Raw genomic sequence first — 14,014 nt, 5'->3', positions numbered from 1 at the left:
GAGCAACATCTATTGGCTGCCTCCTGCATGCCCCCCCCCACCCACCCACCAGTGGGGATCGAGCCCAAAACCTGGGCATGTGCTCCGACCAGGAATCTAACCGGCGACCTTTTGGGTCCACGGGACGACGCTCAACCACTGAGCCACACTGGCCGGGCAAGCAATAAAGTATTTTTTAAATTAAGGTATGTACTTGTTTAGACATAACGCCGTTGCACATTTCACAGACTGACTACACGGTAGTATAAACGTAACTTCCATGGGCACTGGGAAACCAAAAATTTGTGTAACTTGCTTTATTGCAAGATTTACTGCGAACAGGGTAAAACAGCAACAAAGAGAGTCTTTCAAGGTGGTCATTTTTCAAAATAAAAGGCTGGGGAAAAAACCTGCCAGACTTTTTCCTCTATAAACCCTGTCCGGCTTAGAAGGGTCCCTCTCACCCTAAGATGAAACAACACTCTTCCAATTTCCTCCCATAATTTAAATCTTTTTTCTCTTTTCTGTGGTTACCATAGTGCCTGCCAGCTCGGAACGTGGCCTCGGAGACCAGACTCACTGCCTCTGCCGTCACTAGCCAGCACCCTCGGACAATGCCTTCACCCTCCGTGCCCCTTCTCGGGACTGCTCTTCCCGAGGCCCCGAATCCGATCCTGTCCCCTCGGGATCCTGCGACGCCGTCACCCGCCAGAGCTGTCCATCTCGTGACGTCTGCAGCACGGACACCAAGTGCTGGAGTGTGGGGTGGCATGTCTGAGGAGTCTGAAAACACACTATGCCGACAATTTCCAGAATGAAATCACGACTCCGGGAACGGTGTCTGGGGTGCCACCGAGGCAGGCACACATTCGTTCACAGCGCAGGCCAGCCGGCGCCACCACGGACACCAGGCTGTGTCCTCGGCTCCTGACGCGCTTCCGGTCAACACGCTGTTTCTTTGGTGTCAGCTCACAGTGACCCGGCCCCCAGTCTCCTGCTCAGAGAAAGGGCCACGCTTCTGGGCCCTCGGCTGCCTGGGGCAGTCCTGGGACCTTTCCCCCCTGCAGCAGAAACCAGTTTTCCCGATGACCAAGCTTGGGGGGCAGCCTGGGGAGGAAAGGCTGAAGCCAGCCCAGGTGTGACCACTGCCCCGGGATCGGAACTGAGGGGGACGTCACCCCGCCCCCTCGGCTGGTCGCTCAGCGCCCTCTACCTGGACCACACCCAGTGCACCCTCACTTTCAAGACAGGGGGGCTGGGTGCCCTGGCCCCACTCTGGAGGACGGATTTTCTTTTGCTGCCATGAGGGACCCCGTGCGCATCTTCCCCTCACACCGCAGGTGGAGGAGACACCACACTCTGGGCTGGCCCACATGGCCCCTCCACCCCTCGGGGGCCTATGTCAAACGGTTTGGACTCAGGCAGGGTCTCATGCCTGTGCCACTGGTGCCCCCAACCTGGACTCCACACAGAGGGCCCCTCGCTGAGGCCCAGGCTTCCCCCCCAGAGGCAGCAAGGCTCACCCGCACCCCCACCCCACAGCGAGGGCCACACACCTGGGCCAGTTCACAACTGCCTCCTGGCCAGGAACGGGCTCCTCACCCACGTCCGCCCCCTGGGCCCTGGTGGAGGAAGGCCACTCACTGCCCGGGGCAGCCTGCTCGCTGGACAGGTCGGAGTTTTTACGGCCTGAGCCAGCTGACCTGTCAGAGTCTGAGCCAAAACGCAGGACTCCGGTGTTTCCCGTGATCAGCTCTGACCCAGCTCTGACCCCTCGGGGAGGACTGGGAACTCCGACGGGAAGGACCGAGAACTTCCAGCGCCAGCAGCTGGGCCAGCCAGAGAGCCAGCATGTCTGACCGCAGCGGGAGGCACCTCCCCACCCTCCCGCCGAGGGAAGACACAGGCTTGCAAAGAACATCTGGCCTCACCGCGAACGGCTCCCCTGCCGGCCCCGAGCACCTGCGCTGGCCCTGCTCCCTCGGGCACCTGACAGCCCACAGCCCCACCTGCCCCTGCACCTGGCTGAGAGGGGGCCCCGTGGCGAGTGTGGCCCTGGGGTGGGGCAGAGCAGTGGGACACGGGCAGGAAAGCCCCCCAGCACCAACAGGGCTCCTGGCTGGGGACTCGGGCTCAGCGTCTAGAGGGGAAGCAGACGGCAGCTAATGACAAATGCTCACGGGGTGTGGAGGGGTGGGCACCGCCTGCTGCAAGCCCCACGAGGTACCAGGCCCATGAAGGCTGGGGTGGGGGCACCCACCAGCCCTGGCCTCGAACCAGAAAGGTGGATGCCGGGGCTGGACTGAGCCAGGTTGAGACCCCAGCTCATCGAGGGCCTGGGTGGGCCACTCTTCTCGCAGATAAAGGGCAGGGACGCCCGCCCTGGGGGCTGCGATGGGGCCCGGGCCCGATGAGAGACACACTAGTGGAGGAGGACATGCAGGCCACCGCTGCAGGGCGATGGGGACCCAGGCAGGGACGAGAGCCTGTTAGCACAGGTTCAGGGCAGCAGTGACGAGGCCAGCGAGAACGACAGCTCTGTCTTCTCTGGGTTGGCTGGAGGGGCCTCAAGATGTGCCATCCAAGAGGTCACAAAGGGCACGACAGAGGAGAGGGCTGCCTGACCCAGGCCATCACAGGCTCCCTGCTGGCTCCCAGGACAGGCGTTAACACGGGGGCTTGGCCAACGGGATGGGCATGTATCGCTGCCACACTAGGGGATGCTCCTCCTGGCCAGGGCCACAGTGACGCATCTCCAGGCTGGGAGACGGGAGGAAGTTCTGATTTCAGTGCTGGGAAGGGGCTGAGACAGGGCCAGAGGCCAGCCTGGGGCTGCCTTTGGAGCCGTTTCCCAAGAGTAGGTGTATGTTCACAAACTTCCTGCTATTTTATGAATACGCGAGTTAGCGTAAGTTAAAGACAAAACAGAGCAAACAAAAATCTTATAAAAGCCACCCCTGCCTAAAATGCCCGGATGGGGTGAGGGGATACTGTGACATTTGCCGGTGACATGTGGCATCATGGGTCCAGCTGCGGGGAAGGTGGCTGGCAGGATCACCCAGCCCACCTCTCCGCTGGAAAGAGGTCACCAGGATATACCAAGCCCTGGGGGCCAGACGGGGCCCTGCCCGGCATCTCGGTTGCAAAACCAGCTCCCGATTCCATCTGCACCGCCCTACCTGTCTGCATCACGTGAGCCAGCTCATCTGAGCAGTGTGCAAAGCCGATACGCAGAGCCAGCCAGTCCACCGTGCTGTCCACACAAGTCTGCCCACCCACAGGCTCGAGGCTGGTCCAGCCCAGCAGTGGGCGGGAGCCGAGGGAACCCACATGGCCTTTCCCCCGCCCACCTTGCTTCCTCTCACCCTGATGCGAGAGCATCTCCAGGGAGGGAGGGGGGGGAGGGGACATGAATAAGGGATGAAACTGCCAAAGCAAAGTGACACGAGCCACACTGAAGCCAGTGGCCTACCCACTGGTGACAAAGACGCCGAATAATGGGGGCCCACAACATAGTTCCCCAGACATACACACTCTCCTTCATCTTCTTGCAAGAGTGGGACAAAGGGAATCGTGGTTCCCAAACTAGAAGCGTGGGAACCAGCTGACATGACAGAGTTTTGTGGCCGACCCTTCACAACAGTAGTTGTGTTCCCAGGTTTTAAGAAAATCCACAGTGACGAAAAGCTACTGTAAATTCAGTAACCATCTTCTCCTTTAAAAATTTTTTTTTCCTTTATTGATTTTATTTTATTTATTTTTAGTTTTTTATCCTCACCCGAGGACATTTTCCCATTTTTTTATTCAGATAGAGCGAGAGAGAGAGAGGAAGAGAGAGAGAGAAACATCAACGTGAAAGGGACACATCAAGTGGCTGCCATCCGCACAACCCAGCCAGGGCCGGGGACAAACTGCAACCAAGGTACATGCCCTTAGCGGGAACCGAACCCCGGTCTCTCTGGACTGCAGGCCAACACTCTAACTGCTGAGCCAAACCGGCCAGGGCCCTTTATTGATTTTAGAGAGAGGAAGAGAAGGCGAGAGAGACAAACATCGATGAGAAAGAAACATCGTTTGGCCGCCTCCTGCATGCCCCCAGTGGGGATCGGGCCCACAACCTGGGCATGTGCCCTGACCGGGAATCTAACCAGAGGCCTCTTGGTGCAGGGTCGACGCTCAACCACCGAGCCACACCGGCCGGACTCGGTAACCATTCCCCATGGATGTGTCTGCAGGCGGTCGCCACGGCCTTACCGGGTACTCGATCAACGAACGCTTGCGGAATGATTGACTGAAAACGGCAGCACGCTGTGAAAGGTACATCATTTAAAAATTTTAAATATGCTACTTTAGTAAGGTGAATCCAGACGGTGAATACTCCTGTATTCGATTTTTAAACCAGGTATTCTTTTGTTTGAAGCCAAAACGAGAGCCGTTCTGATAGCACAGCTGCCGGCCATGTGCGACTACTAGCACTTGGAACGCAGCCAGTCCAAACGGAGGCGCGAGGGTGTGAGGCAGAGCGGGATTTGAAGACTTACTATGAAACCAAAAAAAAGGTAAAGCATCTCATCGAAAATGTCTATATTGATTACATGCATAAATAATACTTCAGATATATGGGTTAAATAAAATACAGTATTAAAAACCAATTCCATTTTTTTTTTTTTTTAATCCTCACCCGAGGACATTTTTCCATTTTTTGTTCAGATGGAGTGGGAGGGAGAGAGAAAGAGAGAAACATCGACGTGAAAGGGACACATCAAGTGGCTGCACAACCCAGCCAGGGCCAGGACAAACTGCAACCGAGGTACATGCCCTTAGCGGGAACCGAACCCAGGGCATTTTTTAACTTTCTTAAGTGTGGCCACCTGAACTTTAAATTTGCACATAACTCACTGGGTGGGGCAAAAGTAGGTTTCCAGTTGTGAATACAAGAAACACAGAGTTTATGCTTGTACTATTAGTTATTAATTCTTACATCACTTTCCATATAAACGACAGTAAATCTACTTTTACCCCACCTTGTATGTGCTGAGTTAAAGGAAACACTAATCAACAGGCACACAATCAGTCCCGCCGCTGTGGCTCAGGGGTTGAGTGTCGACCCTATACCAAGAGGTCTCCGGTTCGATTCCCAGTCAGGACACGTGCCCAGGGGGACATGTGGGAGGCAGCCGATCGATGTTCTCTCTCATCGATGTCTCTATCTCCCTCTTCCTTCCTCTCTCTCTAAAATCATTCAAGGGAAAAAAAAAAATTTTTTAAAAACCAGGCAAACAATAGCCCTGGCTGGTTTTGCTCAGCGGTTAGAGCATGGGCCTGCGGTCCAGAGAAAAACCAGGCAAACAATCCATGAAGGCCATTCTGGCGGCTGTGCGACACACCCTTGCGACAAGCTGTGGTCCAGGGTCCGCGTCCACCAGCTGGAACCTCAGACAAATCCCGACTTGGCACCCCTGCCCCAGGACCTGTGGCACTATGCCAACTGACCCCCAACTCCTCCAGGTTCTGGCTAGGGTCAGGAAGCACCCCTGCGCGAGGCCCACTCACGAGCGCACCCTCACTTGGTGCTCACGCCACCCTCCACGGCAGCTCAGCTGCTCGTTTACGAAAGGGGGACCAGAGCTGCCACCTGTGGACACTTCCTCCAGGCTGGCGCTGGTCTGAGAGCTTCTTGTACCTGAACTTACTTCATCCTCCCACCTATACCATGAAACGGATGCTCATTAACCTCATTTCAGCAACAAGGCAGGCAAGGCACAGAGAGGTGAAGGAGCTCACCCAAGGTCACACAGCTGCAAAGTGGTAGGTCTGGGATTCAAGTCCAGTCAGCCTGGCTCCTGAGCTGAGATTGTAACCACGACCCTGCACAGGCTCTGACAGAGGAGGGGTAATGCCCAGGCTCCATTCCACCACAGCACCCAGTGCAGAACAGCCTAGAGGCAATAACCAGGCAGACCGGGGCTTTGCAGTGACGGAAAGCCACCAAACCTTCACAGCTTTTTACCAAAGGCTTTTGGGCCTTCATTTAGCGATGGTTTAACAAAACAGATCCTCCTGGGTCCCTCCCTGGAAGAGAGCAGGCAGACGGGGGGCTGGGAGCGCCCGGGAGCAGACAAGCACCCCTGCTCCACCACCACGCAGACACGCACACCCCGAGAGGCCACGAGTGGGCTCAAACCCCACTCTGGAGTTTGGGCTCCGGGTTTGCAAGCCACCAAGACATCAAATGAAAGGCGAAAGTAAAGCTGCTGCGGCAGGCACACCACAGTGGCCAGGGGTTGTAACAGGAGAGAGAGAGAAAACACACACGACGAACGGGCACAAACCAGCACAGGCACCCTCCCTCTGGGACCGTGCAGTGTGGGGTCACCCTTCTCAGGGCCCCAGGCGGTGCTTACCTCCAGCAAGCGGAAATACACACTTCAGAAAAACCCGTACTGAGAGATTACAATTGTCTTACATATAATAAGAAAAAGGGAAACAAACCAAAAAGAAAAGAAATATAGAATATAAACAGAATTAAACAAAATACAAATAACCCCCCCCAAAAAACCAGCAATGAAAATTATTCCATCCCTTTTTTAACCAATCCGGTGGGCAGCTGGGGGCCAGAGAACAGCTGGAACCGGGGGGCCTTCCAGGAGGGCAGTGTGGCCCTAAAAACGTGCACACCCAGAAGTCTCACCATTTTCTTCTTGGGAATCTCTCCAGAAGAAGTAACCGGACGAGCATAAGATCTACGTCCAGGAGATGCCTAATAAACTGACACCCTTACACAGGGCACAGCCGTGGAAAATGACGGGCATTCACTGGGTGCTTACCCCGTGCCAGGCACTGCCGAGAGCACCTTACTTGCACGACGCCTTCACACCTCGGCACACCCTACAGGTAGGTTTTGTTATTGCCCCTCCATCTCACACGAGGAAACTGAGGCACGGGGCCTCTTCAATTGCCAGCTCCTTGAGAGACCCCAGGCAGCACGTCACAGAAGCCAGGCTGTGTGCAAGAAGCCAGGTGCAGAATGTGGCAGAGACCGGAGCCTGCACCCCTGGACCAGTGGGACCCAAGGCCAGAGAGCCAAGACCGAGGTGGTTCAGATGCTCCTGTGCAGGGTGACAGCGAGCTGCACAGAACCACCAGAACCCTACTCGAGAAAGACAGGCCAGAGTGGTTGTGCGTATATGTACGTGTGCGCGTGTGTGTGTGCATGTGTGTGCGCGTGTGCCTGTGCGCGTGTGTGCATGTATGTGTGTGCATGTGTGTATGTGTGTGCATGTATGTGTGTGCATGTGCGTATGTGTGTGCATGTGTGTGTGTATGTGTGAGTGTATGTGTGCGTGTATGTGTGTGCATGTGCGTATGTGTGTGTGCGTGCATGTGTGAGTGTATGTGTGTGTGTGTGTGCATGCACATCTTGCCCAGGCTCCCATGGCCAGTCATCGGCAGAACAGGAATGAGGACCCAGGAATCCAGACTCCCCGTCAGGGAGCTGGCGGGTGGGAGGACAGACCCCGGGCCTTTCGTGAATCCGTGAGTCTCTGGTTCCTCTTCTCTGGCAGAGGGTTTTCCACGAACCCGCCCCCTTCCCTTGCTGTGAAACACCAATAACCTCACATCTGTCACAGAGCAGCTGACAGCAGGTGTGTGGGATGGAAAACGGACAGGAAGGGCGCACATCAGACAGTCGACGTAGGTACCTCTTGGGGGGGAGTGTGGTACACACATCTCTCCTACTTTCCTGCACGTCTGAATTTGTCATTTCAACATAAACTTCAACTTTAATAATGGTCAAATATTTGAGGTGTTTCTTGGTCAAGCATCTACTGTGCACGCTATCCACATCCAGGCCGCCCACGGAAGGAAGCGGCAGCCCCAGGAGCCACTGTCCAGCTGGGGAATCAAGACACCAGAAGACTGTGAAGCAGGAAAGAACCCTACACCGCCCTTAAGTTACAGTCTAAACGTTTCCAAAAGTTAAGCTCAAGGTCAAAAGCATCCCTGAGAGGCACCTCAGAAGGGCTGACCAGGGCCCAGCGTGGCCCCCAAAGCCCATCGGTCCACCCCTGAAGGGCAAAAAGGAGACTGGAGCAGGAAAGCCAGGTGGAGCCCCTGGTTCCATCACTCCTTGCGTAGCCTGAGGGAGTCCCCTGTAAGACCTAGGCTAGCTCGTCTGCAAGTGGGGAGACAGTCAGAGTTCCCAAGAGCCTGTGAGGGAAGAAAGGGGCCTGCAATGCTGCAAAGGCCGCCTGGGGCTCTCGGCAGGCAGGAGGATGCGAATCGGTGCAACTCTGCAGAGCAACGTCTCCACCCTCCAAGCAGGTGTCCCAGGTACCGCCCTTGCCCACTTCCACAGCCTCATGCTCAGCTCCACGCTCCAGCAGCCTACCCCGTACCCCCTGGCCTGCACGTGGAAGCAACTGAGGGTCAGGAGGCATGCAATCTGGCTGAACTGACTTCAAGTCACCTGCATAGTGAAAAGAGAACAAGCCAGAGGGTCCAGGTGGGTGTTTAGGAGAACCTCTTCGGGCCCTGTGCCTCCCCCAGGCCTCAGCTCACTCAAGCTAGTCTGCTTTTCAAGAAGGGCATTTTTGCTTCCTCCCCTCCTGAGGTTCTGAGGGCTCACAGTGCACGAGTCCACTTCCAACTGCCTGGTCACCTCTGATCCGCCCAGCATGGCATGCTCTCCAGTGCAACCCTCCCGGGACAGCCTGTCTCCTGAAGGATTAAGTGCCATCTAGAACGGTCTCCTGGAACATGGGAAGGTATAAATGGGTAACACAGGATGAAGCATTAAAACCCCTGAACTAGGGCCCCCTGCCCATCCCCCATGGACTCAGTACCCCAGCCTGCTGCTCCTTAAACATCACGCTATACTTTTACCCTCCCCTGCCGCCTTTGCAAACCTGTTCCTTCTCCTGGACCCCATCCATGCCTGGTATTCACATTCAGTTAAAGATACAAATGGTGGGCACCGGCCACGGGGTAACTGGGAGCAAGGACTGTCTTACTTGTGTGGTGTCTCCCGCCGTGCAGTGAATGAGGACTAAATGGGGAGAGGGGTTCCCCCTGCCGCCTGAGGTCAGGCTGGGCGGGTCTCTTCATCCCTCTCCTGTGACCTTAAGGAAAAGGGTCTTGAGAAGTCTTCCCCAGTACCTAACTTTCGCCCCGATTTTTTAAAACATCTGGGTTTGTTCCTGCCGATCCCAGATCCCAATCTGGTGTGCCACCTCCTGCAGGCTGATTCATTCACCTGGCTCTGGAGAGCCGCGTGCCCCTCCCCCCTCCCTTCTGCATTCCAGGGAGCTAGGTGCAACTGGGCCACACAGTAGGAGCTAAATAAATGTATCTGGAACACGTTCGGCTCTCCCTGGCCACCAGCACCTACATGGATATCCTCTTTTTCAGAATTCCTAGAGCTCTTCCGTGCCAAGTCATAAATAGGCAGCCAGCCCCCCACCAGGCACTCATTCGCTAAAGCAGCTAATTACCGGAATGGCCCCGGGAAGTTCCAAACACAGGTCCAGATCCCCACATCCTAGAGCCCTAGGAGGGAGCCTCGGAAACTGGTACTTGAGCAAGTTCCACAGGTGAGCAGCATCACCAGATGGCGAAGCCCCCCCCCCCAGCCGGAAGGGCCAATTACCTCAGGAAATAGCTTCCCTGCCTCCAAAGCGGATACACTTAGTCTCCCTGCATCTCGGGACTCTTGCCAGATCTAGCCACAGGACACACAGAGACAGGGGACAAAGGCCAAAGCCCCAGGCAAGCCTGCTAGGAAGTGTGGCTGCTGAGCCCCATTCAGCCCCCACCCCAGCACCCCTCTCTCTCTAGTCTAAGACTTGAACCAACAGAAAAACCCTCTTCAGAATGTTACCAAGCCCCCAGCCCACCAAGGCGGGGGGGAAAGTTCCTGGAAGAGCGAGGAGAGGGTGCGAACCAGCCAGCCAGCCTCTGGAATGCCTAAAGGAGCGTCGCCTGAAAAAAGACCCTACGGGGAAACAAGGAGGACAGGGACACGTCGCCCCGTGGACAAAGCCTCGTGGCACACCCATGGCCAAGGTCCACTTCCAGGCCCTCCCTGTGGACCTTGGGAGCCCAAGCCTGCTTGGGGGAGGAGGGGACACATCTCAGGGACAAGCTTGCCGTTCCAGGCCGCCTGCTGGGACCCCCAAGGGCTGCTTCTCCCAACAGCTCACCCGGCTCTGGCTCACATGGACCAGCTCCCTGAGTTCCAGGTGCCCAGGCTGTCCCCCATCTGGCCTGAGGCCCAGCTCCTCTGCAGCCTTGTTTCTAAGACACACAAGAGACCCAAGCAAGTGCCCGGGGCTCCTTTCCCTGATGGAGCCAGCCTGAGGCCCGGCCTGATCAGCTTGGCTCCCTCTCTCCTCTGATCCTCAGTTTCCCCACCAGGGAGGTAAGAGCCGCTCAGCGATTCTGCACGTGGGGACCCTTCCATCCTCGTCCCAGCTCCTGGTTATACTCCCTACATTCCTTAAGACCCTGAGGTGGACACGTTTTCTCTTTCTATGGCCTTTTGTGGGAAAAAGGAACTTCTCTGCCCTCACTCAAATCCTGTCCTGAAACCCCGAAGAGATGAATGTCCCTCGGCCCCCTCCTGCCCTAACCGCGGGTCAGAGGTGACCGGGAGCAGCAGAGCGAGTACAGGAGGGCAAGGTGCCACTGTACTTCCTCCGTCCCGGACGGAGCCCGACTGCATCTCCCAGGTCACCTTCAGAGCTGGGACACATAAACCCTTCACTTGAGTATTCCCAGAGTGAGGCGGAGGCTTGTTATACACCAGGAAAATGTCATTCCTTCCCACTAAGAGACTCATCCCTAGTAAACACAGGCTCTGCCTCCCAGGCCAGGAGTGTGTTTATGTAACAGCCGCAACCCAGGTCTGCTGGGCCTTGGCAGGGGGGGCTCGATCATGCTCAGAGTGAGCAGGGAACCGCCCGAGAAGCTGCTCCCCTCCCTCCGCCAAGGAAGGAGGTGGGGACGCTGCTTTGCAGGACAGCAGCAATATGGTTTGGCAGATGGAGAGAGAAAAGATATAGGGCAGAAATTGGAGGAGTTTTCTGGGTTTTTTTTTTTTTAATGCCTGCCTACAGCAGAAAAGCTGGGGAGACAGAAGTGGGAAAGCAGGGGTGAGGTGGGTAATAAAAATGGGTTCCAGGAAAGAGGCTGGGAGAAAAAGGGGGAGAGAGAAAGAGGTGGGAGGTCTTGCCAAGAAGGAACAGGGAAGCAGGGATCAGGGGAGCTGAGAACGGATGTGTGAGGAGCAGCTGGGCCTGGTGACAATGAGACATCAGGTCCCAGGATTCACAGGGGTAATACCAAGCTCCCGGGCTAAACAGGAACATGGGGTACTTCCGAACCACAGTGGGGAAGTTGGTCGGGGAGAGCTCTAAAAGGGGGATTTGCCTGTTGCGGTGAACTTAAACCTGGGTGAGAACCCAAGAGCTATCCGCCATCATGGCCTTTACATCCCAGAAGATGATGGGCCAGAGACTTCCTGAGCTGGGGGGCAGGGTTAATCACGGCTCAAGGAAGCGGAGTTAGATGTGGAGGCCAAGAATCCTGCCTCTCCCTGCTCTGGGACAGGCTCTGTGACAGATGTCTTTTCTGGCCCCTTCGGCGGCTATCCCTCCAAGACTTCACCAAAAGGGGTGGGGGTGGGATCTTGGAGCTGATCAGGGACTTCTCTTACTCCCTCCAAAGGACACTGAAACTGCAGGGAACGGTTGTTCTCCCTGCCCCACACCACCCTACCCCACCCCCTTCAGCTCTAGGAGGAAAAATTGGTCATCTCTCTTTGGGGCCCCAGGCTCACATAAATGCCATCTCCCAGTCCCCAGCCACAACGGTGATTCAGGCCATTTACTCAGATCCATGTTAATGAGTTTTTTTTTTCTGTCATCTAATTAGTTCACAATGAACTCAGCCTTGAGAGGAAAGAGGCTAGAGAGAGCTGGGGAAAAGACAGAAGGCAGTCAGACTGGGATGTCACAACAAAAGGGCAGGACCCCAGCTCTAATGGGGTCCCTTACTCCCCATAGACCTAATGCTCCTTCCCCAGCTACAGGGAGCTCCGAAAGCAGAGAGGGGGTGTTCAGGGGAGGAGCCCCCAGGCCTCACACACAGAGATGAAATGAGAGTTGGGCCCTAACTGTGAGGCTCCAATAGTGGACAGGCCCCTGCGCACAATTCCATGTCATCAGCAAAAGGCCCGGCACGCTCCCTGCATTTCCACTAAGGGCGGACCTACCACCTGCTGGTGGGCGTTCCCCTTCAAATGGAACCCGAGGAGGAAGCAGATGGCCCAGGGCGAGGCCCATCTGCCCACTGGGCACTCAAAGGTCACCATGCCACAGGGTGACTGCGGGTGGTGCCAGCCCCCACCACATCAGGGGTTGACGGGCATATGCCAGCAACTTGCACCCGCTTCCTCTGCCCCTCAACAGCTTAAGTCCAGGGTGGGTCCAAGAGGCTAGAAAACGGAGCGCTGGGCAGCACAGGGGCGCGAGCTTCAGTCACTGACGCCCGGCGCCGTGTCCCTGGAAGTTGGTCAGTGCCCCCAAAGAGGCTCCTTGGAAAGCAGCAGCAGGTCCCGGCGCGTGGGGCCCGACAAAGGCGAGAATGGACAGCCCAGTGCCTCCCACGCGATCGAAACGCCCAAGCCCCGAGCCAGGCCCGGCTCTCCGGGCCTCGGCAGCTTGCGGGATGTGCGTCGGGAGAGGGCGCGTCGGCGAGCGCCACCCTCCTCGGCCTGCGGGCGCTGGGCCCGGGAAGACTGCCATCCACTAACGGGAGGCTCCAATCCCCCGCCCCGTCGCGGGGCAGATCGCAGGCAGAGGCCGAGACGCCTCTCAGGCAGCGGCCCCACCTCCCCGCCCGCCTAGGCCCTCTGCCGCGCCCACCCTCCGGGCCATGCCTGACCAGCCCTGGCCCAGCCCCTCCGAACCTCTGCGTCTCCAAGGTTCCCGTCCCCGGAGACACTACCCTCGAGCCCTAAAGCTCTAAGAACAGAAACACACGCCGGCGTGGGGCTGGCCCCCAGCCCCAGAGTGTCCCTAGACGAGACATGGCGAAGCCCGGACACCGGCTCTGCAGCGCCAGCATTCAAAAAGCCGCGTGGCCCGGCCCTGAGGCGCGCGCGACCCCCAACAGGGAAAGCGTGGCCAGGCCCGACCCGTAGAATCCCGGCCGGAGCCGGAGGGGCCACCACGCCCCGGCTCCCGCAGCCCCGGCCCCGCTCACCCTCGATGGAGATGACGTGCTCCCGGATCTGGTTCTGCAGCGCCAAGTCCTCCATGCGCTCGATCAGGTCGTAGATGGCGTAGATGTTGGGATGCACGGACTCGAAGCGCTGGATCTCGGCCCGGATGGCCGCCGAGTTGGAGAGCGCGAACTGCTGTGGGGGCCCGCCGGCCAGCTGCTGCGAGGGGCCGCCACCGCCCCCGGCCCCCGGCCCCGCGCCGCCAAACTGCCCGCCGCCCCCCGCGCCGCCGCCGCCGCCGCCACCACCTCCTGGCGCCGCCAGGCTCGGCTGCTGCTGCGGGCTCTGTCCTCCGCCCGCCTGGAAGTTCATGTCTCCGGAGCCGCGAGGCCCGAGGCCGGGGCGGCGCGGCGGCGGCGGCGGCGGGTAGACACGCGGGGCTGGTGCGGCTGGGACTACGGTGCCGGCGGCGCGGGACTAGTGCATGGGGTCGGGGACCGGGGGCCTTGGCCGGGAGGCGCCGCCGCGCACTCTGGGGCCACCGCTGCCGGGCGCTTCCCGGCGCCGCGATCCCGCTGCCTCGGAACAACCTCCGGCGGCAACAACAACGGAACCGGGAGCGCGCGGCCCGGGCCCTCCCCCCGCGTCATGCGCACGCACTGCCACCCCCGCCGGCTCCTGCACACGCAGCCCGAGCCCCCCTCCCCGCCGCCCCCGCCCCTCCTGCGAGCCGGCCCCAGCGCCCCCGCCCCTCGCTCGCTGGCTTTGCAGCCTCCACCCCCGAGCGGCGCGCTCCAGCTTGGGCTCCGG

The 14,014-nt window shown here is 58.1% G+C and overlaps 1 protein-coding gene across 5 annotated transcripts in view; it reads right to left on the bottom strand.

Moving 5' to 3' along the window:
- The window catches only part of AGAP3 (ArfGAP with GTPase domain, ankyrin repeat and PH domain 3), a 50,540-nt gene extending 36,730 nt beyond the window's left edge, over window positions 1-13,810 (bottom strand). For 3 of the 5 annotated variants that reach the window (XM_036247142.1, XM_036247146.1, XM_036247147.1), the window contains exon 1: window positions 13,246-13,810. In XM_036247142.1, coding sequence (XP_036103035.1) covers window positions 13,246-13,576 — 331 coding nt within the window. In that variant the 5' untranslated portion in view covers window positions 13,577-13,810. The remainder of the gene's footprint in view (window positions 1-13,245) is intronic. The other 2 variants (XM_036247140.1, XM_036247143.1) reach the window with 2 other exon arrangements.
- Between the last annotated feature and the right edge of the window lie 204 nt (window positions 13,811-14,014).

This window comes from Molossus molossus, unplaced genomic scaffold (assembly GCF_014108415.1).
Source record: "Molossus molossus isolate mMolMol1 unplaced genomic scaffold, mMolMol1.p scaffold_m16_p_7, whole genome shotgun sequence".
Classification (NCBI taxonomy): domain Eukaryota; kingdom Metazoa; phylum Chordata; class Mammalia; order Chiroptera; family Molossidae; genus Molossus; species Molossus molossus.
The sequence above is the reverse complement of the archived record's forward strand: the minus strand, read 5'-3'. Positions and strand labels throughout refer to the sequence as shown.